This window comes from Echiichthys vipera (assembly GCF_963691815.1).
Source record: "Echiichthys vipera genome assembly, chromosome: 18".
NCBI classification, from domain to species: Eukaryota; Metazoa; Chordata; class Actinopteri; order Perciformes; family Trachinidae; genus Echiichthys; species Echiichthys vipera.
In genome coordinates, this window is record NC_139843.1 from 5,093,286 (window position 1) to 5,120,054 (window position 26,769).

At 44.1% G+C, this 26,769-nt stretch overlaps 1 protein-coding gene across 3 annotated transcripts in view; it reads right to left on the bottom strand.

Annotated features, from left to right (window-relative positions):
• The window catches only part of LOC310961065 (uncharacterized protein), a 156,251-nt gene that overhangs the window by 1,296 nt on the left and 128,186 nt on the right, over positions 1–26,769 (bottom strand). For all 3 annotated transcript variants that reach the window (XM_083933005.1, XM_083933007.1, XM_083933006.1), the window contains 9 exons: positions 18,771–18,845; positions 16,038–16,169; positions 15,766–15,909; positions 5,960–6,698; positions 5,295–5,487; positions 4,934–5,011; positions 2,209–2,292; positions 1,835–2,089; positions 655–726 (listed from right to left, as the gene is read on the bottom strand). In XM_083933005.1, the coding sequence (XP_083789131.1) occupies positions 679–726; positions 1,835–2,089; positions 2,209–2,292; positions 4,934–5,011; positions 5,295–5,487; positions 5,960–6,698; positions 15,766–15,909; positions 16,038–16,169; positions 18,771–18,845 (1,748 nt within the window). In that variant the 3' untranslated portion in view covers positions 655–678. The remainder of the gene's footprint in view (positions 1–654; positions 727–1,834; positions 2,090–2,208; positions 2,293–4,933; positions 5,012–5,294; positions 5,488–5,959; positions 6,699–15,765; positions 15,910–16,037; positions 16,170–18,770; positions 18,846–26,769) is intronic.

A 26,769-nucleotide genomic window follows, 5' to 3' on the forward strand; every position in this document is an offset into this window, starting at 1 on the left:
TTTATTGCTTATGTTTTAATTTGTGGACAAATTGTACTTATTTTTATTTATTTATACTTTATTTTAAGTATTTCTTTGGTGCGGTTTTATGTTAAGTCAATTTTGCACATTAGGCTGTACATCAAATATAAATAAAGTGTGTTTTATAAAATTGCAAATTAAATATCTTTAGCTTTTGGACAAAATAAACTAATTGAAAACACCACCTTGATCTCTGTGAGTATTTCATATTATTCATTTAGTATTTTCTGACGTGTTTAAACACTAAACTATGCTTATTTGCCCTCTAACCGAAACTGTAGTAGACTGATAATAATAGTAATAATGATAATAATACTAATAATACATTTATTTATAAGACATTTTTCAAAACACTGCTGACTAACTAACTAACTTTCAGCAAGGGAGCAAAAACTGACCTTCAGTTTCACTTTTATTTAATGTGCAAAGTCCAAAATGTATTTTAAACTTGTAGAAAATCACTTTTAAACACGTTTAACACAAAAAAAAAGAGACGATTTTGTTTCATAATTAATCTTAGTGTCAAAATGCATTTTGGAGCAAAATTGTAAGTCGTTTTGTTTTGCACATCGATGTTCAATCACTGACTTCATGAACACAATGATAGTCCAGTTAAAGTTACGAGCCTCTTACCTGGTTTATGAGAGAGCTCTATCGTTAGGACTGACTCTTCTTCCCTTGTTTCTTGTTGCCGCCGTCTCCGGGCTGGACGATGTCCGTGAACAGAGAGAGAGACAAAGAGAAAAGAAGGAGTTAGCGCCGCGCTCAGACCAAATGTGTCCCGTGTGTTAATGAAGCACAGTTGAGCTCCACGTCTGCAGAGCGGATCACAGTCAACATGCTGCAAGAGAGACGAGTTTAAGGAGAGAAGAGGACGTTAAAGTGAAACCACACATGCGTCAATACGTGTTAAAAGAGACGAGCAATTATTGTTTTTTCTATATTAGTTGAAACACGTAATATTAGTAACAACAAAGAGCTGAACTGCTGTACTGATTCACTGCAGCACAGAGGAAACACACACAGCACAGCACAACCACTGCGACACATGTATACAGGCCACTGTAGTGACCCTGCTACTCCATCACACTCAACACACTGCAATCCACGGCTTCTGCTCCGTATTTACACACAGTCACAGCTTCATGCAGGTGTAAAGGGCCACAGCAGCTCAGGTGACTGAGGTCGAACTCACACTGTCCACCCGTACCGTGCCCCAGGACGTTTCACGGCTAAAGTCTATTTGTTTGACCAGTGTGAGTGCAACCGTACCGCTCCTAGACAAGGTACGGTTGCCTTCCACGGCCCGTTTGGGAGACGTGGGCTTTTGTAAAGCATCTTTGCACATGTACGAGCACGAGCGTGTGCACGTGTACGAGCACAAGGCCTACGTCGGTTCTGAGGTAATTGTATGTGCGCCTGTTGGGACGTAGAAAAAAGAAGGAGGGACCATGCGCGGACATTTAAATCAATGGCGGCGAAAGGTTCACGTTGGTGTGATGCGGAGGTGGAGTGTTTACTGCAGATTTGGTCGATGAAAAGATTCAAAAACAGTCGACAAGACGCACAAAAACTCCGAGGTCTATGGAAAGATTTGGAAACAAAGCCACGCATCGCCATGACGTCATCAATGCGTGTGACGTGTTACGGCGTGATGACGTATAGGCAGCAAGAAGCATTCCACCGAGGCCCAGGCAGTGTGAGTACAAACGGTCCTGGAGGGGGGGACAAGGACCCTAAAGCACGGGGCACGGTACGGACGGACAGTGTGAGTGCGCCCTAAAACTCAGTGGTTGTCCTTTTTAACGCCAACCTCAGTTTTTACTCCAGGCTTGTCAGCCTTGTGGCCCTGTCGGGAGCGCTTCCCCCTCTTCTTGCCCTTCCCCCCTGTGGCTCCTGCTGAAGAAGAAGAAGAAGAAGCCACGTCTGCTCCATCTGCCGCTACGCCACCACCAACACCACCACCACCACCACCACCACCACCCGCTCCTTCTTCTGTAACAGCGTCGCCTTCACTTTCCCTCCTTTCCTCCGTGTTGACCACACGGCGTACCACCTTTCTGATCACCTGTAAGGGCAGAATCATGTCAGGGGGGGAGGAGGAGGTGGAGGAGAAATAATGGAAAGGAGGGTGGGGAGATGGATGTGTTTGAGTAGGTGCAGGTGTATGAGCAGGAGGGTGGTTACTTTTCTGGTGACCAGATTCCCGTCTTCATCTGTGAACTGCTCCTCCGTCACAGACTCTACAGGGATGTTTTTGGCCTCCTCGCCCTGAGGTGAAGGGTTAAAGGACGGGTGAGATCGAGGGATGGAGGAAGGGTGGGGGGAGGTTAGGATTGGGTTGTTATTCAGAGTATGCAAAAACACGGACCTCAGCCCTGCCTGTTTCTCACAGTTTAAATCAAGAATGAAGATTTGTAAACGGCACAGCAGAATCTCTCGAGCTTCATGTTTTTTTAAGTACAGTTTCATAATTTCCGATTCCTCATCTGATGCATGAAACGTGATGTCTTAAGCCCACTTCAGTCCAAAGATTCACAACGAGACAGGTTGAAACCACTTACAACGTGCAGTTCTCCAGCATCTTTCCAAAACCTGCCAGTTGACACCAGTCAGACGAGGCGATGGATCATCTCCATAGCAACAACACCCTACATCCGCTCTAACTTCTGACTTTGCGGGATTTTGTTTGTAGCTGGATATAATTTGTAGCTTCTCAAAGTATGAATGAGGACAGAGATGGTGAGATACTTTGGCACTTTGGACCAGCGGACTTTGCTACGAGCCCATTGGCTGTCGAAACAGAAGACGTGCCGTACTGTACACTCTAAAACCAGCTGCTGGAGACTTGTCTTTCAGAGTCGGCTTGAGTTGAGATGAGCCGTCCAGCTCACACCGATTCAACTTTACGCTGCAACGCTCTAAAACGGTTTCATCTCATTGTGAATCTTTGGACTGAATTGAACTTTAGAGGAGCTCATTTGAATTTTTATCTTACAACCGATGATGTGTGTTTTTAACGAGGTAAGACTGTGGAAACCTGCTGATGCCGGGTTTTCTCAACGAGTTAATCCTCAAAGCAATTTCAGTCCAAAGCAACTGGACTTGGTTATTTGTCTAGGAAGACGTTTCACCTCTCATCCAAGAGGCTTCATCAGTTCATGTACGCATCTGACCAGGCTGGGACTGGACCAGGACCAGGACCAGGCCTAGGACCAGGACCAGGACCAGGCTGGGACTGGACCAGGACCAGGACCAGGCTGGGACTGGACCAGGACCAGGAGCAGGGCCAGGACCAGGCTGGGACTGGTCCGAAATTGCTTTGAGGATAACGATGACCTGGACGAATGAGAACATTCACAGGCTTATCAACAAGTTAACGCAGCTGCAGGAGCAGACACTGAGAGCAATGATACAAAGCTAAAGTTTCACACTGTCAGATCAGCTGAGGCTCACACAGAGACAGAGTGCCTGTATGTGAGCTGCAACGATTTGTCGACTGATCAGAAACCATTTTGATAATTAGTTTATCATTAAATAAAAAAAGCCATATTTCCAACTGTGGATATTTCCTGGTTTCATTAATAGTTTTGCATTACTGATTATTGATTGTTGTCAGTAAAGTAAAATCTGTTTTTTACTTCATAATTTAAGCATCTGGTTGATGCTGTGATCCTGTTGAGCAAACATACAGATTTTCTGCTCCTGTGGAAATCCAGCCTCAGAATTACAAATAGTATTAAACTGTCTGTAGTCGAGCCAAACACACAACACAACCAACACTCCACCAACCGGGTCACAGCGGCAAGAAACACACAAACAACACGGCTGGAGAGGCAGCAGCTCACTCCACCAAGCAGTGAGTGGAACATGCTGTAGAAAGACCACACACACACACACACACACACACACACACACACACACACACACACACACACACACACACACACACACACACACACACACACACACACACACACACACACACACACACACACACACACACACACACACACACACACACACACACACACACACGCACACACGCACACACACACACACGCACACACGCAACGCAACTTCAAGTCAAGTCAAGTTTCCATCTAAAAATGCAATTTATTGAGTGTTTCCATCCACTCATGTTATGTTTATATTAAGTTGACAATGTTAATTCCCCTAAACAATTATTTTTTTTAACCTTTTAACTATTTTCCCGACATTTTACTAATATTATTTGTGACATTTTACAATTTTGTTTTGACATTTTACTAATATTATTTTTTAAATTTAACTAATTATTTTTCTGATATTTTACTAATATTTATTTGGACCTTTTTTATGTTTCAACGATGTATACAAATGTTTTTTGACTCTTTACCAAAGATTTTAAACTTTTCTGTATATTTTTACATATATTTTAGGGGAAAATCTACATTTTAAAAATATAATTTAATAATATTCTTTGAACAGTTTATGCCTCTTGTCTGCTTCTAGTTTTCTTCTCTTCAGTGAAACTGAAGCTTCATGTACGTCATGATGTATTTACTAGATCTGTTTCCATCGGACTTTGTGTATTTTTAAATACTAGATTGTTCCGCCTCAGCCAAGCGTAAAAACCTTTTAATCACAACTTTTTAAATTTAAATTCTCTGATTTATTTAGTTGCAAATAAAAAGTCACATAAAAACAGTTGGATGGAAACCCTCTCTACCACATTGTCGACCCCTCTCATGGTTACAAACTCCTACTTTCACTCTCTATAAAACACACAAATGTTGCTGAGCACACACCAGCGCAGCACGTATTTTCTGTCCACAATCTGTCTTTTCATCTCTGTGACTCGCTCTTCTTCACACAAGCTTTATGCAGATTCAGTCGGCCTCGAGCTGCGCACACACCGGGCCTTACACACCTTGAGTATGACTCGTCTGCGGTACACCCTGGTGGTGACAGTGGTCTCCTCGTCGGAGTCGTCAGCTCTAACACTCCCCTGACGAAGGCAGTCCAGTAGCATTGTTACATTAATGACCAAGTGTGTTTGTGTGTGTGTGTGTGTGTGTGTGTATGTGTGTGTGTATCATGTCAATTCTGCTACTAAAAGTCTTCATTTTCATACACCTGAATTAAAGGCTTTAAACGCTGAATATAAACCTTGGATTTTAACAACAACAGACACCACAATGTGTGTGTTTTGGCATAAATTTAAAGAAAACATAAAAATGAATAAATACAAAGTTTTCCGCTGACACACCCTGACTCCCAGTGACTCTCACCTGGACTTTGTGCTGGGACCTTCCCCCTCCCTCCTCCTGTCCTCTGCTCGGCCCCGCTGTGCTGCTTTCCCCCTGAGATGCCTTCCTCTTGGCCTCCTTTTCCTTTCCTTCCCTCGCTGCGTCAACGTGACCTCCGTTCTGTCTGGCGCTCGGAGACGGGGGCTGCTCCAACGAGTCCACCAGACTGTCGGGGCTGCAGGAGCGAAATACACTGATCACAAAACTGACAACAATATTTTTGTATATTCTATTAATATTCTCAAAAATGTTTCAGAAATAATCATATTATTATATTATTATGATTGTTTTTTATATTATATATATTTTTCAGACACTATTTTCACGTTATTTCTGGATCTTTTTGAATGTTTTTTTAATATAAATTTAATTTATTTTAATTATTATTTATTATTATTTGTTGAAAATCTTTCACATATAAATATAATTTAACAATTTTTGGGGGGATTATTTCTGGACATTTAACCAATTCTTTTTAAGGACTGGAGGACCGTTACAGTCTCTCAGTTATAGCTTTTATCAATACACACATTTTTTTATTCAAACACATTTTTTTATAATATTCTTTCAGCATTTCCAGGTTTTTAACTTTGTTGACCGCTGCCGTTGTACTGTAAATATGAAAACAGAATAAAAACAAACCCTACCTGCCCTCCTCGGTGCCGGGGCTGTGACCAGAGGCCGCCGACTCTGCGATCGCACCGGACGTCTCGCCTCTCCAGCCTGGAACTGAACACACGTCTTTCTCTGCTTGCTGTAGTTGTTCGAGGATAGCGTTCACCCTCTCCTCTGTCATCTCCTCGTCCTCAAAGCCTTCCTCCTGCTTTATATCCTCCAGCAGACTCTGCAGCCTCTCCGGGGTCATCTCCTCCTCTTCTTCTTCTTCTTCTTCTTCATGCCTACCATTTCCGGGACCGACTGCGGGGGCAACATCCTCTCCCTGACGCTCCAAATCGACGCCTTGCCCTGACTTCAGCTCCTCCTCTAACGCCTCAGTCTGCCCGTCCGTTCCCTTTCCTGACTGCTCCACTGCCCTTCTGTCATTTTCTGGCCTCTCATAATAAACCAGCCCTGTCTTTTCTTCCTTAGACATCCCTTCTTCTCCAGCGTTCAAGGCCGTGTCTTCGGCCCCAGCGATGGGGGGCTGGGGGGCACTGGAGGTGGGGCCTGGGGCAACTGTTAGGGGGTCGCTACTGGAGGTGCTGGTGGTCTGAGTGAGAGAGAGGTCACTAGGCCTAGTGAGCGCTATCTTGCTAGGGGAGTCTGCGCAAGGGGAGTCTGAGCTAGCATTGCCCTCGCTAAAGAAGTCATCCGAGCGAAGCGGGGAGGGGGGCTCGTAGTTCAGGTCTGTGGGGGTTTGCAGCTCCAGATCTATATTGTGGTATCCTGGGTGGATGGCAGGAGTAAAGGATTAGAGGGTGAGGGGATCATGGGGAGAGGGAGGAGAAGACAAAAACAGGGGAGGGAAGGAAGGGAGGGAAGGAAGGGTAGAGTGATGGAGGTGATGACATGAGAAACACTTGTAACATCTAAGGGTAGTATTTGTTCAAAAGTCACACATGTGAACCCTAATACACTTTAAAGATCTGTTAACTGTTGTTTTTTTGGACACTCAGGGGAAGCAGAACAAGCTGAAAACACAAAATTAACAAATCATAACCTTATTAAGCTGTTATGACGAATTTTCATCCACTCTTATTTAAGCTCTGTTTTTGGTCTCCACCAAACTGAGACATGGAGCTTAGGGTGGTGTGTGTCGGAGTTAGTTACCTAAACGTTTAACGTGGATCGGTATTGGTAATACCAACGTAGTAACCTTAAAAGTTAACAGAGTATGGCACTCATCCTTAAAGAGGAAGTCAATGTCACTTGTTTTATCAGTGTTAGTCGAGCAAGTCTCAAGTCTTTAAATTTGCGACTCGAGTCCCCCATCTCTGGTTGCAGGAGATCAAAAATGGTGTTAAAAGAGAGTGAATATCGGACTTGAACGCCAAATGAATGATAAGGCTGACCCGCAGTTGCTGGATGTGCAAGAAAGCACGTTTTATAACTTTTTTGCATGTGATTGCAACTGGTTCTGCTGCACCCCAGTGGCCGAAAGATACATTTCACTTCCTTTTTCATCAAACAGGTGGGGACACGTGTGTGACCTCTGGACCAGCACTACAGATTTACAGACATATGATCAGATCACAAGATGGAAAACAGAGAAACCGAAAGCACCAAAGACAGAATATAAAAGATAAGAGAGAAGCTTCACGTGTTTTCTGCATTTTGTTTACATTTTACACGAACGTTCAGTCACACTAAGTCACAAAGGTCTTCAGGGAAGTGGCACATAAAGTCTGCTGAGCCTTTTGTTGACTCGTGAAATTAGCCCTAAAACAAGTCTGACTCCTGCTCATCGTCTCGAAAATGATGTTAATGTGAGAGTTTCGAGCAAAAGTTAGTTTTTTTTTTCAACAAAAGGCAAGAAAGGAGCATTTCCACAGGCAGACGTCTAAAGGTAAACTTCAGGGACAGAACGATCCCGTCTGAAGTAAGAGGGGACACCGGGGGGGAGGGGAGAGAGTGGAGGGGAGGAGGGATGGGAAGGTGGAGGAGGAGAGGGAATGTACGGGGGAGGAGGAGGGGACCATTGAGGTGGGGGAGAGGATGAAGGGGAAGAAAGGGGAAGAGGCGTAGGAGTGGGAGGAAGTAGAGGAGGAGGAGGAGGAGAGGAGGGAAGCAGAGGTGGAGGAGGAGGGGACCATTGAGGTGGGGGAGAGGATGAAGGAGAAGGAAGGGGAAGATGCGTAGGAGTGGGAGGAAGTAGAGGAGGAGGAGGAGAGGAGAAAAGCAGAGGTGGAGGAGAGTGACGATTTGGGGGAGAAAGAAGAGGAGAGGATGAAGAGGAGATACAGGTAAGATGTGTAGAAGGGGGAGGACAAGGAGGAAGTGGAGAGGACCAACATATTAAAGAGGGAGAGGGTGAAGGAGAGGAGGGAAGCAGAGTTGGAGGTGGAGAGGGATTATATGGGGGAAGAGGAGGGGACCATTGAGGTGGGGGAGAGGATGAAGGGGAAGAAAGGGGAAGAGGCGTAGGAGTGGGAGGAAGTAGAGGAGGAGGAGGAGAGGAGGGAAGCAGAGGTGGAGGAGGAGAGTGACAATTTGGGGGAGAAAGAAGAGGAGAGGATGAAGAGGAGATACAGGTAAGAGGTGTACAAGGGGGAGGATGTGGAGGAGGGAGAGAGGAGCGACGTATTAAAGAGGGAGAGGATGGAGGAGAGGAGGGAAGCAGAGGTGGAGGTGGAGAGGGATTATATGGGGGAAGAGGAGGGGACGAGGATGAAGGGGAAGAAAGGGGAAGAGGCGTAGGAGTGGGAGGAAGTAGAGGAGGAGGAGGAGGAGAGGAGGAGAAAAGCAGAGGTGGAGGGGGAGAGTGACGATTTGGGGGAGAAAGAAGAGGAGAGGATGAAGAGGAGATACAGGTAAGAGGTGTAGAAGGGGGAGGAAGAGGAGGAGGGAGAGAGGAGCGACGTATTAAAGAGGGAGAGGGTGGAGGAGAGGAGGGAAGCAGAGGTGGAGGTGGAGAGGGATTATATGGGGGAAGAGGAGGGGACCATTGAGGTGGGGGAGAGGATGAAGGGGAAGAAAGGGGAAGAGGCGTAGGAGTGGGAGGAAGTAGAGGAGGAGGAGGAGAGGAGAAAAGCAGAGGTGGAGGAGGAGAGTGACGATTTGGGGGAGAAAGAAGAGGAGAGGATGAAGAGGAGATACAGGTAAGAGGTGTAGAAGGGGGAGGACAAGGAGGAAGTGGAGAGGACCAACATATTAAAGAGGGAGAGGGTGAAGGAGAGGAGGGAAGCAGAGTTGGAGGTGGAGAGGGATTATATGGGGGAAGAGGAGGGGACCATTGAGGTGGGGGAGAGGATGAAGGGGAAGAAAGGGGAAGAGGCGTAGGAGTGGGAGGAAGTAGAGGAGGAGGAGGACGAGGGGACCATTGAGGTGGGGGAGAGGATGAAGGGGAAGAAAGGGGAAGAGGCGTAGGAGTGGGAGGAAGTAGAGGAGGAGGAGGAGAGGAGGGAAGCAGAGGTGGAGGAGGAGAGTGACAATTTGGGGGAGAAAGAAGAGGAGAGGATGAAGAGGAGATACAGGTAAGAGGTGTACAAGGGGGAGGATGTGGAGGAGGGAGAGAGGAGCGACGTATTAAAGAGGGAGAGGGTGGAGGAGAGGAGGGAAGCAGAGGTGGAGGTGGAGAGGGATTATATGGGGGAAGAGGAGGGGACGAGGATGAAGGGGAAGAAAGGGGAAGAGGCGTAGGAGTGGGAGTAAGTAGAGGAGGAGGAGGAGAGGAGGGAAGCAGAGGAGGAGGAGGAGGGGACCATTGAGGTGGGGGAGAGGATGAAGGGGAAGAAAGGGGAAGAGGCGTAGGAGTGGGAGGAAGTAGAGGAGGAGGAGGAGAGGAGGGAAGCAGAGGTGGAGGAGGAGAGTGACGATTTGGGGGCGAAAGAAGAGGAGAGGATGAAGAGGAGATACAGGTATGAGGTGTACAAGGGGGAGGATGTGGAGGAGGGAGAGAGGAGCGACGTATTAAAGAGGGAGAGGGTGGAGGAGAGGAGGGAAGCAGAGGTGGAGGTGGAGGTGGAGAGTGACGATTTGGGGGAGGAGAAGAGGAACAATAAGGTAGCGGCGAAAGAAGGGGAGAAGAAGAAGGGGAAGATAAGGGAAGAGGTGTAGAAGTGAGAGGAAGTGGAGGAGAAAGAGGATTTGGGGGAGGAGAAGGGGAACAATGAGGCGGGGGAGAAGATGAAGGGGACATAAAAGGAAGAGGTGTAGAAGTGGGAGGACATTGCGGAGGAGAGGAGGGAAGTGAAGGTGGAGGAGGAGAGAGATGATTTGGGGGAGGAGAAGGGCAACATTGAGGTGGGGGAGAGGATAAAGGGTAAGAAAAGGGAAAAGGTGAGGATGTTGGAGGAAGTGGAGGAGGAGAAGGAGAGGAGGGATGCAGAGGTGGAGGAGAGGGATGATTTTGGGTAGAAAGAAAGGGAGAAAAGGGAAGAGGCGTAGAAGTGAGAGAAAGTGCAGGAGGAGGAGAGGAGGGAGCTGAAGGTGGAGGAGAGGGATGATTTGGGGGAGAAGGAAGGGGAGAGGATGAAGTGGAAGATAAGGGAAGAGGTGCAGTTGTTTGAGGAAGTGGAGGAGGGGAGGAGGGAGCTGAAGGTGGAGGAGAGGGATGATTTGGGGGAGGAGAAGGAGAACATTCAGGTGGGGGAGAAGGAAGGGGAGAGGATGAAGGGGAAGAAGAGGGAAGAGGCGTAGAAGTGGGAGGACATGTAGAGGGAGAGGGTGGAGGAGAGGAGGAAGGAGAGGGAAAAGGAGGAGAGAGAGGGATACAAACAGGTGAAGTTGGCAGGGGGGGAGGAGGAGACGGAAAGGTGGGAGAGGAAGCAGCAGAGGTGCAAGAAGGGGGAGGAGAGGGAAGAGGGGGAGACGATTTGACAGGTGGAGGTGGGTGGAGGGCAAGAGGAGAAACGAATGAAGACGGGGGGAAGTGACGAGGAGTCAACGGAGGAGGCGAAAAGAAGAAAGAGGAGCAGCTGAAAGGGCTTCGGGGGGACGAGGGGAGAGGAGGGGAGTAAGACAGGGCGGAGAAGTGAGGGAGGACGGGAGCGACGGGCAGGACGTAGGACGGGAAGTGGAAGACAGAGGAGGGAGAGGGGACGACAGGAGGAGGAGGAGGAGAGGGGAGAGAGAAAGGGGCGATGTGGACGGGGTGAAAGGGAGGAGGCGTTTGAGGACACGAGGGGGACGTAGGAGACCTGAGAATCTTTGGAGCTATTACAAGAATCACAATTCACCAAAGAGACGGAACAAAAAAACAAAACAAGTGTTAGACAAGATGAGAGAGACAAACAGCGTAAAACACAGACAGACAGTGAAGTGAACTGGATGGAAGTGTCTCAGAAGCTGCAGAAGCAAACGCACCAGAGTCACACGTTTGCTTCTCTCACGCTCGATAAGCAAGAGGACGCTTGTTAGCGAAGAAGCAGCGGCGTCTTTTCAAACAGTACGGAGGAAATGAGAGAGAGGGGACACTTCATGATGTGGCTTCGTCTCGCACGAGGACGGGTTTCTGGATCTAGTTTGTTGAGGTGCAAATTCATTTTCATAGAGGAGGAAGCAGGAGGGGAACTGGGAGTGCTGAAAGGCCGGGTCGTAGCTACTTTATTTATTCTTTTTTTAAATATCGAGGTCATTAGACCAAATTTCCCCAGAGCAACTCTCTTAAGACCTTTTTTGGCTCGTCTTCAAACAGCTGCTGTGTCCTAATTCCATACTAATTATATACGGACACTATAACACTGTACACAGCAACATCAAAAGTGTCAATCTCCAGTGTTGGTGTTGTGTGTTAAAAACCAGGAGAGTTCCTCAAAAGAGTTGGCGTTCAATCCAAGCATCTCTGTTAAGCGTTGATTTAAGAGTCTCTCCAAGAATTCAAACGTATCCGTGACGTGTTTGCCTAAAGAGCGGGGCGAATCGTGCAGGGACGGCTCACGTCTAACTTTCTTTTCGCTTCGTTTGAGTGTCTTTGTGTAAGTAAATGAACCGCAGCACGTCTATTTAATAATACTCTCTACGCAGAAGTATTTTTCATGTGTGGATAATAAGTCTCACGGAGTCCTGTCTGCACCGGGACCATAAACTGTGATCATGACAAAGTCCCATGTTAAGGTTAGCACGATTTGTGTATGTTATGTTTTCAAGAGTCTGAATGAAAATACATCATTTGCTTAACGTAAGTGTATATGTTTGGATAACAGTTGTATTTTTTAAATGAAATCAACTATAAAAGATGTCTGTGTTGAGTTCTATGTATATATATAATCTCTCCACAGTGTAAGTATAATTTGAACCTTAATCAGTGTTTAAGAAACACACTAATAGTGTTAAATTTTGACACTACGCACTAGAGTGAGGTAAATTCAACACTGATGTGTGTTAAATTTCAACGATCGAGAGTGTTGCTGCAACTCTGTCACAGTGTTAAAACTCTTTAACACTTTCAAAAGTGCCGTTTTAACTCGATCTAGAGTGGAAAAATATGGACACTTGAATTAACACTTCCAAATTTGCTGCGTACACACGTCTGTTAGTCTTAATTTGCATTAACTATGACATTAAATCCCCGTTTTTATGTTTATTTTATGTTCATTTTCACGTGAAACACTTTCAGCTTCATCTCTTGTATGAAAGGTGCCATCCAAATAAAGTTTATTATTATTATTATTATTATAATTATTGTCACTAATACGGTTCATTTAACCACACCACTGTCACTTCACTTTGCAATGTTTGTCTCCATATGTTCTTATATAGTTTTCTTAGTTCTATAAGTTAAATTATTATCTATAACTCTTTACATTAAGGTCCTTGTAAAAAGAGGTTAATAGGTAACAAGAGCCTTTTAAGATGCTTATTAACATTATGTGTTAACTTGTTCCTTAAAAGTACTTATCTAACAATAACCATGTTTACGGTGCTATTACTAAACCTATATAGTCTTATTATTATGCATTTAAGGCAAATTAATATAAATAATGCAATATTGGACAATAATTATGTATATAATTTTATTTAAGGGAAACTAAATCCCTTTGATCTAGCAACAAAACACGTATGTTGAGTCAAATAAATCTAGAATCAGCCCTTTAAATCACATAATGTCTCTTTCTTTTTTATTTTACTTTGTTTTGAATACAACATATTTAAAACCTCATCTTTATATCTTTTTATTTCATGAGTATATGTAACTTGACCTGTTTTGCATTATGACTGTTTTACCTTTCTGTGAAGCATCATTAGATTTCTTTGTATTTTAAAGTTTGCTATTTGAATAAAATGAATGATTATTATTATTAATCATAGACTGTAAATTTGTCCTCAGGTCGTTAAAACCCCCACATGCCCAGAGGTCACACTGACATGACCTTGGTGTCCTCATGAAAGTATATGTCCTGCTGTTGATATGCTAATGCTAAAGGCTGCTAGTTAGCTGTAGATGTCATCCGGTGAGAGCAGAGGCGACAGGAGAAACTACGTAGTTGCACCTCCAGTCTTAATCTAGTCAGCCTGAGCTCAGCAACGAGGGGAAAAGCCGAAGCTGCGAGTGGATCCAGAAGCTGCTCAAGTTAGCAAAAAGGGGAGCCACTGGTGGGGAAATGGCTGGTTAGTGGTGTTTAGTGCTGATGAGGGAAGTTTGCTGCAGGAGTTATTCACTCAGAAGCAGAGGAAGAGGAGAGAGGAGCAGGAGGAGGAGGCGGCGGTGCAGTCTGCTGGTCTCAAAGCAGCAGGGGAAGCTACAGTGGAGCGTAGAGGCTGAGGAGGCTCGGAGGAACCAGGAGATGACAGCTACAGTACAGCTAACAGCAGTGACACAGAAGCATTGTTATACACTGTACACTTTGAAAAAAGGTGTTTCGTTTTCAACCCATCCGGGACAGAGCTCATCCGTGCATCCATCAGATCAGAGACGCTCGTGCATCGTTGTGCGTTGAAAAGGCTCCACCCATTCGAAGAGTGTTAGTAGTGTATTGTTGTAAAGCCAACAACATCAGAGCAGGCAGCCTCTCACACAAAAGCCGTAGCCATGCATTTTGTTGATTTATTTCATCTGTTAAAAAGTTCGCTTTAAATTCATCTTTGCAAAAAGATCCGAGTGTTATTAAAGCAACAGTAACACCGATCCTTGTGTTGAGATGACTTCCAGAAACTGAATTAGACAGACTGGCAACGAGGACCATTTCAGAAATCTTGTTGATGATCAAAGGAGCCACAATGGGAGTAAAACATCCCAAATGTGCTGATACAATAGGATGAAATGTGATTAAAAAGTGATCCTTTACCTGTGAACTACTGATAAATGAATATAAAAAGATGCTGTGTGAAGTGAAGTTAGTACTCATTGTGCAGCAGCGTGGTCCCTGTCATTATTATATTGTTATATTTTATATTATTATTTGATTTTTACTACTAACCCTGTTGTGCACGAACGTGCTAAAGGAGCTCCGTTCATTCAGCGTATCCAGCTTTTAGCTAATGAACTCCAGCGCACTGTTCTACTGATGAAGAACAGCTTGGTGTGAATTGAACTTGAACACAACACTGAGTACTGATGCATTTACATGTAAGAAGAATTTCAATGTTATACTTGGTTTAACGACTTTATATGTTTTTGTATGTTAAATACTGAACTAGTAACTATTAGCAGCAATCCAAAAAATACAATATTTCAGGAAGAACTTTGATGATGAAAATACTTAAGTAAAGTAACTCAACACTGTTAAATGTCCTTGCATCTGCATCTCCAATAAAAATGTAAACGGTCGGGTTGCATTATGGGTAATGTAGGCGATGGCTTTTGACGAGGAAGAAGGAGAATATCTCTGGTTCTGCTGCATTAATATTTGTTTTGTAGGGAGTGTGATGCTAAATCAGCGGGGTTCTCTTTCAAACAATGACCATGAACTCTGCTGCACATGATTAATAAAACACTTCCTTTGTTGGGCGGGGGGTGTTTATTTAAAGAGGATTATGAGTTCTGAAAAGTCCGTCACTGGGTCTGTCTCAATCAGAGAATACTGGTAGCTGCCACATTTAATTTTCATTAAAGAGGAGAGAGAGAAAGTTGGAAAGAGAGAGAGAGAGAGATCCGCCATGCTGCTTAAAAGCAAGCATGCCCTTGTTATAAATTGGTTGTTTATAATTATGTTTTTATGTATTTTCTATTTGCATGTGACATAAATTGACAAAAAGCAGATGTTGTTGGGTATCAGTTAAACATCTAAACTCATACATACACATAAACATAACTATTTGAAAACCAGATCATGAACCCGAGTCTTGTCCCGTCTGAGAAATGGGCTTTGCTCATTGATCTCATGAGCGCATTCATCAGTTGGAGGCAGACACACCAGTTTCCTTAGCTGCTAACATTTGCATTGATTCATGCTCGACAAAAAAACAGTCACACACACTAAGAAGTCTCATGCACCCAAAGTGGTACGGACTTTATACGATAAAATATATATAAATAAATATAAATATAAGAATCACCCAGAAATCTATCACTTGCCATTAACGGTCCAATGACTGAGTGCAACAAATTAATTGCACTGCCCAGTGTTGGAAAACTAACAAGCTGACTAGGGTGACTGCTCAGCGAGGACGACTCTAATGCTATTGACTACCTGAGGGTCCATTAACTGATACGAGCTCAATGAACCTGCTGGAGCATTAAGTCATTTTGGTTCAATCCTAATTGACTTCCATTGTTTTGGTCGAGCCTGATTGGTTCTGCATTTGTTTACACAGTCAGGTTGGACTATCTGTCTGGAGAGAGGAGGTGAAGAAGGGTGAAGGAGATAGACTGAGAGATAGACTGAGAGTTCAGCTAGGGTGGGCTACACTTTACCATCGGACTGATCCGGGAATACTGCGTTATCATCGGCAAAGCAGCGTGTGCCTGAAATGTTACCGTAGTCAAATATGGGCCCTTCCAGCAAAGTCACAATATCCAACCGATTGATCTTAGTCAGCACCGCAGTTAAAGCATCCGCTGGAGAGGAGACAGAGAGGCAGAGAAATTAGGTTAATAGTCATTACCACAAAACCTTGAGAGTGTTATGTTGATTAAATTCTTTTCATAAACTTGCGACTGAAGTGTCAGTGGCGCACACTGCTTACTTGTGGCATTTTTACCGTCCCTGTGCACCCATTTCTTTAGGAGCATGAAGCTCTGTGCTGTCAGTGAATTGGGGTTCTCCACTCTGATAAAGTTGATCTCATCCACAGAGAAATCCATCTCCCTGGCCAGCTCTGTAACGGCAACAAACGACACAAGAAAACACACTTTTCATGAGGGAGTAAAAGCATAAGAGTGCCGTCATTTGTTTCTCCGCAGGGCCCTAAGGCAACCTATCCTAAAAATGTCTGCACTGATGAGGCACTGTGCATCATCCCTTAAGTGGCGTGTTCGGTCTCAGGCTGCGTTCACAAATCCAAATCCGGCATTGCAGCCATTAGCGCATGGTTGTGGGTCGGGAGTGTCAATTAAACGTCCCAGTTGTGTGACATCCTTTTGTGAACTTTAACCCCCAATGGTTCACAAGTAGACTTTATATTTCAGCAGCATTTTTATGATCTCGATATTTCCAACATGGAGGTAGCTTCATTAGACAGAGAGAGAAAAAGAAAAGGTGGACAGGCTGTGCTTTGCTCTAAGTGCTTGAGGCTTTTGTTTACCTTCATAGTTTTTCAGACTTTCTTGTATCAAAGTTGTTTGTGGACCATCAAACCTGTGGCAGCGATAGAGGCAGTGATATTTACCGTAATGTTACTCTGTCACTGCCTCAAAATGGACTGACAGAGTCCAAGTCCTTTCTCCAAAAGTTGATCCTTTGGCTCCCCCTGCAGCCCCCACCGCTGCAGCCCAAACACACTACCAACATTACAATGGATGGGAGGGCTGGCGTTTTCACCGCAGCGCCTGATTTGGTCTGAACCTGAGTCAGTAAGCTGAAACATCATTACAATATTGCAAAAGGGAGTGACAATACAAAAGTGCCCCAACAAATGACAAGCTGCTGCCTGACACATCGTATTATGTGATGTAAACAAATGCGTGGAAATGGAGGAAAACAGGGAGTAGTAGTTTGAACACATATACGGAGAGCAATTCAATTTAAATTAGATTTCCATTTTGCAGAAAATCAGATTTTCACCTTCCAGCTGATCTGTTCTAATTTTATATGCTGCACTTGATTGATTATAGAACAAGAGGTGAAACTGTAGCGACGGAAAAAAAACATGATTTATGTCAATATTGCGCATTCACTTAATGATTGATAAGTGCTGAGCACCGAGCCAAACAGTCTAAAGCTAATGGAGTGAAAATGCTGCTTGTACGGGCACAAGCACACTGGCGATAAATTTTACACCACGAGAACATAATGTTCAATGCAGCTCTGCAACAGGAACACACATTAAATATGGATTATGTTGCTCCTTTTTCTCTGCCGAGCACTGACTCAGTCACTGCACCGGGCTGACACACAGACAGGCACAACTATTTACACTTCAGATGGACGCCAGTGTACACACGATGACTGCGCACAAACACACGGTGACGCCCACTCGCACACATGCAGGCAGGCAGGCAGGCAGGCGTGGGGCAGTGCTGCAGTGCAGGTGGTCAGGCTCGGTCTAAACTGCAGAGACCACACCCTAATCACTGCTCAAACGCAATATGCACATAAAATCCTCTCAATGTTCCTCTTACACACTCAAACACGAAGATACATGACATGGAAGAATACAAATACATTGCTATACAAGTGTTCTGCTTATTAAAGTAGCATTGCATGTATCGATGTATATATTTTCAGCCCCCTTAAATCCTAGTATGTCTCATAATAAGGCACGTATGTTTAAATGAAAGAAATTCAATAAAGAGTTTTGAGAATTTTCCTACTTTCATGTTGTATCATATGTGTAGTGTCGATGATGAATGTGACTATAAATGCTACTGCAGCACTGCTCACAGGTAGGATAAATATGTCCACTATATGTCCACAAGATGGCAACACACACTGTAAAACTAATGGTGCTCATTTACATGTTGACTCCTGTTCGGTTTAAGACGGGTGTCATATCTAATGTTTATCAGTGACTATATTTAATGTTTTAAAATGTGCATGACTCATTGAGATGAAAATTTCAGCTCCACAGAGTTAAGATCGGATAAGAAAAGTTAAGATAAGATAATATAAGATTAACTTTATTGTCCTGAAGGAAATTTGTCATGGGCTCAAAGGTACCGCTGCACGTAGACTACATACACAGTGACAGGACCAACAACACAACGATGGACACAATAACACAATAGAGCTGACGTAATTCACAAGTTTGGTTGCATAGTCCACAAAGTTGGATATTGCACATAGCCACTCCTATGTAAACACAGACTTGTAAGGCACATGATAGAAGAAGAAAAAAATAGGTACAATAAACATCGCTGCATAAAACGTTGAAATTAATCTAAAGACAAATCAAAAAATCCTAATAACGTAAGTTGACTGATTCGTCTGACAGCGTGACATGAAACTACGCTTTCTCGGTTAAACACACACCGGAAGTGATCGGTTCAGGGAAATTGATCCCCACCCCCATGAAAAGCAGTTAGAAAATGTCAGACTGATGATGAAACAGTAATAAGTTGACAATCGTGGGTGATATCAGGCTAAAATACTATATAACACGTGCACTTCTCAAATATAAATGTATGTTCGTGTTGTAAACATGTATTTTAAATACTATTATTGCATCTGGGCCCCTTTTCTAAAGTTCCAGCTTATCAGGGTGTCTCATTTCACATATCTCCATACATAGTGCGAAACGGTGAGACGTGTGTACACTCACCAGTCCAGCTGAGTCCGAGGTGGTCGGCTACTATTGCCATGCGGAGGTCTGTTCTCTCACAGGGACTCTGAGGGCCTGTGTCGAGGAAGCGGGGAAGGGCAGGACACAAACAATTAACATGTGGTATTAAGACAACAACCCCCAAAATGAATTAAATGTGGTTGTCAGTAAGAGATACACAAAATGGCGCCCATAAGTCGATGAATCAGAAACAGATTGGGATTGTGAACTGAAAGTTTGTCTGTTTGAGACTGTAGACATTAACGTGCTTTAACCGTAAGATCTACTAAATGCCTAGTTAACAAACAGATGCCTAATTAAAATGAGTTTTTGTCTCTTTTTTGTTCTATGTATTTTCTGATGTGATATTCATATTAAACCCCGTAGTGCTGATCACTGAACAAACTTTAGCTCACTGTCCCAGGTCTCGCCTCCAGAGAAAGAAAGGTTTTCTGGCCACACTTTCCTCAGTGATTCAGTTTTGGATAATGCATGCTTGCTAAAAAGCTATAGTTGGAGATTTTGGGAAATGGACATTACTTTCTTGCAGAGATGAGATCGATACCACTCGAATGTCTCTGTTCAATACGAAGCTGGAGCCAGGAGCTTAGCTTAGCTTAAAGGCTGGGGGGGCAGCTCGTCTGGCTCGGTCCAAACATAAAGAAATCTGCCTACCAGTGGATCTCTAAAGCTCATTAATTACCTTGTTATTTCATTAGTTCTATCCATGAACCTTTGGAGTATTTCCCAAAGTGTTGAACTATTCCTTGAGGATTTATAGTGCATTGTGTTTAGCGATATATTCTATATTTCTCTTAATTATTAAGCCTTATGTAAACAAGAAAAGCCCTCTGGATGGGACATAGAGAGTTATGCACTCATGGAGATGTCCACACCATCTTTACTAGACTAGCTGTCATACTCTGCCTACCAAGGACAACTAAGTAAACATACAGTAAACATGAAATATCAATCTGATTGGATCGTTGCAGTAACGACTTTTAGACTGACACTATTAAAGAACATCATTGAGACAACTGATAATACGAAATAAAATAAATAGCACGAGGATCTGTGAGGCCAGAAATGGAGAAACAAAAATCACATTTTCACACTAGAATGTTTAACGTCCAGTCGTATTAGTGGTAAAGGTTGAAAGAGTTAGAGAGTTTTTGTTTCACATCACTAACAACAAACGATCTACCATCAGGCAACATTCCCCTCCCACTGATAAAAGCAATTCATGGCTTCAGCTTGAAATCAGAAGTAACCCAGCTGCACTAAGTCTTCCACCACCGATCTAACTACGCCGACACACTCTCGTGCAGCTGACATTTACGTGATTGTCAAGGTCAGCCGATGAATTGTTTTCGCAGTGTTTTCGGACAGCACCAAATTATATCTACAAACCAGGCAAGCAGACCAAAACAAACACAAGGTCAAATTTCCCCAAACGACCCTTTTTACATCTAGAGTCTCATTCATGTCGAGAGGTGGAAGTGAGCAGTGTGGTGTCATGTGGTGAGGTGCAAGTGAGAACGTGTGTTTTCCCCACAGTAATAGAAATTAATGCATACTCACTAACTTCACCCCTCAAGTGTGCGTACTTGCTAACCGATACTGACAACTAAAAAAGTGTTTTCTGATATTGGAAATGTAGTTCCTGTGCACCAAAGATATTAATCGTCTTTTGCAAAGCTCCCACTAGCCATGTGGTAATTAATCCACAACGCAGATACATCCCTATCCCTAACCAATTTTAAACATCCATCAGTATGAAATCAGGGATCCAGGGGGAAATGTTTAGGGATTTACTGATTTTGTCGTTAATTCTCAGTGTCTTAGCCTTTCCCTCTTGGTCTAAATCAGACAGCACAGGACACATAACAAGAATGACGGGAAGAAGAAGTGACATCTACACTTACGTCACATCACAAAACGCACCCACAACAGCTACATGCATCTCATAGAGAGAGTATAAATAGAACAAGTGTTTAGAAAGGGTTTACAAACTAGTCTCCGTGACAGGAGCCGTGACTGGTTGATCAACCTGACTCCCTTGCTCCTTCCCTCCAAGTGTCCGACTACTCTTCCTCCTGCTCCTCCTCATCCTTCTCTCACTGCTGGCCTGCTCAACCTCAGCTCTCACATCTCTAGCAGATGGTGTTGATGTGGTGGTGCAGGTGGAGGTGGAGGTAGAGGTGCGTGAAGGGCGGGAACATCTAGAAGCTCTAGATGGTTCTGACAAGGAAGTGTTCTTGGTCGTGCTGAGGCTGCAGCTTTCTTCGTCCTCAGTGGGCAGTGCTTTCCCCTCTAACTTTCTCTCAGCCTCCTTGGGAATGGTTTGGTCCACACGTTTAACTGCCTGGCTATTCGCAGACCTCGTTTTAACATTTTTGGAGACCACTGCACTGTTTTTTCTCCCTGTCTCGTTTGTGCTACTTCTACCTGTGGCTTTCACTGAACTGTATCTGTGTTCAGCACTGGATCTGCCTTTAGTTACTTGTTTATACCTGGTGGTTTTAATGCTTCTTTCACTAATGGCATATTTAGTTTGAACCTGCTTTTGCTCCTGGGAACAGGAGGAGTGCTTAATGGCTTTCATTACTGGGATTCTAGATTTAGGAAATACATTCTCAAAAGGGTCAAATCTTTCCCTGACACTGTGCATTGCATGTTTCCTGAGTAGGAATTTATCAACATTGTCTTTCACTATTGGTTGACTTTGACTGCATAGTTTGTGGCTGGGCGCCCTCACTGGTAACCTGGATTTGCATATCTTGCCTTTGCCCTCTTTGGTTCCTGTGTTTGTTATTGCTACTTTAGTAGAAACCCTACCTTCCCTGTTGTTCTCCTCTAGCTGGCTAAAGGATGCTTCTATCCTGCTGACTGCCTGCGGCGTTGGTCCAGAAGAGGACACTAAGTTGAACAAAACACTGCCAGCCTGATTGATGTCTGAATGGACATAATAGGAGTCAGGGATGCTGCTACTGGTGTTGTTGCTCCATGGTTGGGGATTGCTAATATGTTGTAATTGTGCAGAAGAAGAAGAATCTGTGCTTTTGTAATAATGATGATTTTCAGAGGTCAACTCCAAATGGTTGGATGCACCTATAGGAATTGTGTTATTTAAATAATAATCTGTGATGCCTGATGGTCCATTATAAAAGTAGTTATCTGTCACGCCTGATGTATCAAAATTAGAATATTTTGTACAGTTTGAGGTTACAGAATAAGAACTATCTACATTTGTTCCTGAGTGATCAAAGGGGCCTGATGTTCTATATTTAGAAGTGCTATTTGAAGGATCAGAGTTTTTATCAGATGACAACTTGAATCCTGTTCTAAAAGTGGAGAATTTAGGCTCAGTGTTGGAAACTGAGTCTCTGCATATGGTGTAACTGCTTGACGCATTTGATATCTCTAGCTGGACAGTAGTAGTCTGAATGGAGACTTGAGGGACAGTTAAGGTATCTATTGGATCCTGAATATTAAACTCATCCCTGTGTTGTGAGGAGGCATCTACCTCTGAGTCCCTGACCCTGTACCTGCCCGCCGAGTAGTAATGCTCACCAATCTGAAAAAACTGGAGCCTCTCCTCCACCATGTCCCTCTTGCTCATGTCAATCGCACCACTGCGTGTCATCTCAAACATCTTCCCTTCATGGAAGGGGAATGGGTTTGGCTCGCTCGTCGGCGTGCTATCATCTGTTGGCGTTCGGGCTGGGGTAGTGTCTGGTGTCGTGGCCTGGGACTGGTCGTCCACTGCCAGTCCAAAAGGCTTAGGCTCACCATTGCTTCCCTTTGTCCCTCCCATGTCAACAACTTCTTCTTCTCCATCTTTACTGGGCCAGGGGTCAAAGTCCAGCCCCTTAGTGGCAACAGTCTTAAAAGGAGAATTAAACTCCTCTTCTAATTTATAACTAAAGTAAGTGTCTGAAAATCCCTCTTTATTTGACTGGTTTTGCTCCTGACTTTTAACCCCATCTTTACTAGCACCATCAGGTATTTCACCATTTGAGGGGCTATCTTTTTTGAAAGTGTCCTTTTGACATTCCTCTGGGGTTTTCTCCTCTTCAATAACTTCCAGTTTGGTTGGAGGAAAAGAGCGGTCAGTGTTCCTAAATGTGTCTGTTGCCCAGACGTCCCTCCGGCTGTCTGGAAGACCATATAGCCGTAAATCTGCCTGCTCGCACAGGCCATCGTCCTCATCCTGAAGTTCATATCCATCTAGAGAGTCTATCTCTGTCGCATCTGTGTCATGAGAAAATTCAGCTGTTGTGGCTATTGAACAGTCTGTTATTGACTGGTCATTTCCATTTTGTTCATATTCGTAGTCCTCTCCTTTGCCATTAGACCCTTTAGAACCATTGGAGCCATTTAAGCCATTGGTTCCACCATTGGTACCATTGGTGCCACCATTAGGTTCTTTGTTGTTTCCATTTTTGTCATGTTTTTTGGCTTTAGATGCCTTTTCCTTTTCCTTCTCCTTCCTCTTCTCCTCCTCCTCAGGACCTTGGAAATTTAATTTCCGACAAGGAATTGGTTGAAAGATTGACTCATCATCATCACCATTTGATTGACTGTCATCTTCCCCTAGTGACACCGGGGAAGGGGGTTGGATGCGTATAATTGGCTCGGTCAGCAGATGCTTGTCATGTTCTTCCTGTAAGTTCACCTCCATCATTTCTGTCTCAGCCTCTGAAGAGGCACAGGAACCTTTCCTTTCTGGGTCTGACATTTCTGAATTTGAATCCAAAGGAGGAGGAGGAGGAAACTCAATATACGCTATACCCTTGTCTTTTGAGACCTCTTGATGCTCCTGCTCTGTTGGTTCATCATACTTGCCATTTACTGCGGTTTCTTGCTCGTTGAAACTATGAGTTAATTCCTGCTGGTTATCATTATTTGTTGTATCTTGCTCATTGGCATTAGCAAGGTCTGCTTGGGTGGTGTGAACGCTAGTTTTGTTTTCTGGCAGTACCTCTTTAAAAGAGAAAACTTCCTCTGATTCTTCAGATACCTCCATGATGGGGCTGGGTTGCCCTGAAATAAATCCCATAAAGCCATCAGGGGACCTGGCCATGAGGTCATAGCTGACCTCCTCAGAGCTAGGGGTCTCTGGTGTAAGGGGGCTTTTACCTGAGCTATCTATGAAAGAGACTTGTTCTAGTGTGTCATCATCAGGGCTTATGGGGCTGATTGCTGAATGTTTGACTGTGTACAGTGCCCCTTTGGCCTCCCTCTCTGCCTGCCTTCCCACCTGGACACTGACATAAACAGGTAATGTTTTAATGCCCTTGAAGTTTTCTTTGGTTGGTAATGCAGCCGGAGTGGTTATAACCTTCTCCAGTGTGTCTCCAGGACTGGGAAGATTATTGGAGTTGGAATCTTTGGGCACATTATCTAGAATTTCAAAAGTCTGCTTTTCATTAGGTTTCCCCAGGGTTGTCTCAGGACTTGTCTGTACTTTGCTCTTTGATAATGTAGGTATCTGTGAGGATTTAGTTATTGTCTGTTTCTTTGTGAGGTCATTATCTAAAGAAGAAGATGACAATCTTACAGGAATTTGTGATTCTGTCTTTTTTCTGAGGTTCTTGTTTAGTGGTTCATCTGTGTCTTTTCTTGACACTTCAGCTATTACTTCTTTGGAAGCAGACTCACTTTTCTTGACTTGTTGGTACTTTTTAGCTTCACTATTTGTCTCTAGTAGTCTATTAGTATCTTGAACAACAGGTGCATGGACTTTCTGACATTTATTGCTGTCTTTAATTTCCTGAGTAATGGTGGAAGGGATATCTTTCCCTTTTGTAGTTGCTTTGTGAGTGTAAGTTTCACTGATTTGTCTTTGCATCAAAGGCTCTGGGACATTTTTGTTTGGCGACTTATCTCCTGTAAGTTTTGGGGTTGTAGATGTTGATGATATCAAAGCTGGTTTACTGCTGTCTGTGTCCTTCTTAAAATCCTTTTTCGGGCTTACTTCTTCCGATGTTTCAGATACTTTTGATGTTTTTCCCCCCGAAAAAAACTGATAAACAGGAAGTTTGCTCTCCTGTAATTTCTTTACTGAAGGTTTTGGCTGCACTGGGGGAGGGATTTTGGTTGGACTAGACTGAATTTGTTTCTGAGCTTCAGATTCAAACTTCATCCTCACAGCACTAACTTTGGATGTTGATTTTACATGAGAGGGAGAAGAGGGTTCAGACTCGCTGGTTTTAGCGTGTTGCTTAATTGTATCACTACTAGGATGAAGGGGCATGCTTTTCTGGGGACTGCTTGGTAAACTAGAACTTTTCTTTTCAGTTGTAATGGTGCTGCCAAACATTTTACCAACAGATGGCTCCTTGAGTTTACTTTTACTGAAGCTGTCTTCTACTTTACGTTTCTGCTGTGTTTTCTCAGGGGTGCTGCAGGCTGAGCTAGGCCATGATCTGGGTTCTTTTGGCTCTCGTCTCACAGGCTTTTTCTCAGGGGACTGCAACTCATCATTGAGCTTCTCTGTTTTGTCACGGAAGAACTGTGATACCTCACTGAGTTTTTCTTCCGCTTCCTTTACAGTTTGATCCACCCTATCCTCATAAAGGAGCTTATCCCTGCTTCTGTCATGTTTATCTTCTGTAAATCGCATCCAAACAGCATGTTTGGGGCTGCCCTGCTCTGTGGAGTAATGCAGCACTGTCACCTTATCAAACTGAGATGGTTCGTCCCTGTGCACAAATTTACCGGACACAGGGGACCCATCTTTTGACGATTTAGAAGCAAACTCTCTTTTGGGGCTGCCATGCTGCTGACTCTCAGCGGCATGCCTACCACTCTCCTCAGAAACTAGGTGGCGGTTTTTGTCTGTCGCCATCGTTGAATCCTCTGTGTCAGAGTGAGACATCGATGACGTATCAAGTTTCTCTGAGAGAAGCATTTTCTCAGCAAACTTATATGACTCGCCTCTGATTTCTGATAGGTCATCGTCACAGTATTCTATGGAGTGCTGGCTCAATAGTTTCAGAGCTTTATATGAATCATCGGCCATTAGTTGTGCAGAATTTGGGCGACTGTCCTCCTCCTGTGATACTGGGGTGTTAACGCGAGATGTTTCTAGGAAGGAGGGAAGAGATTCTTCAGCAGTAAGTTCCTCTTCTTCCTGTTGGGCCTCGTCATAATCCACAAGTTCCTTAATTCCATGGTCCCCTTTGTAGACGTAAAGCTCAGGGTGTTTCTTGGTTTCCCTGATAATAACTTCAGTGGGCTCTGCTGTGCTGTGGCCCTTTTCAATATGAACCTCGATTATCCTTTCGACTTTGGGTTTGGATTTAACGTCTCTGTCAAGAAATCTAGGAGTCAGCTCATCACCTTTGACAGAATCCTGGCTAGCTTTATGTTCAAAAAGACCTGCCAGTTCTTTAGATGGGTCCCTACCTGACTGGAAAGCTTTCATTATATCTCTTACTGACATACCTTCCTCTATCATATCTGCACAATCAGTCAGTTGGGGCTTGTGATAGACCATTCTAGTAGTAGTAGTAATATGTGTTTCCTCTTTAAGACACAAACTTTTATTCATCATGGAGTCATCTTCTGGCATTTTCAACTGTAAATCTACTGTGGAGCTTGCTGAAGCTGCATTCGGCTCTAAAGAAGGAAAAGCAGATGCAGCCTCCTCCATGAGCAAAGGCTCACAAGGATCATCATAGCTCCTAATGTGGACCACTTCAGTCCTGGTCTCAGTTACGCAGGGAGGGATGGGTGAGTCAGTGAATAAAGACTTAGGTCCTGTACTTTCTGCACTCTGAGGAGCAGAGGGCGTCTTTTCACTCCTGGTCTCAAACCCACTGTCTGACAGGGGACTCTTATCCTGCTCATGGGACAGGTCCTCGGGCGACTCCAAAATAGTGTCCGTCCCCTGATATGATTCAGCGAGTTTGCTTAGGTCCTTCTCTGAGGGAGACCTGAGCATGCCTGAGACCGGTGGAGGCATTTTGAGTTTGTGCTCTTGTATCGACAT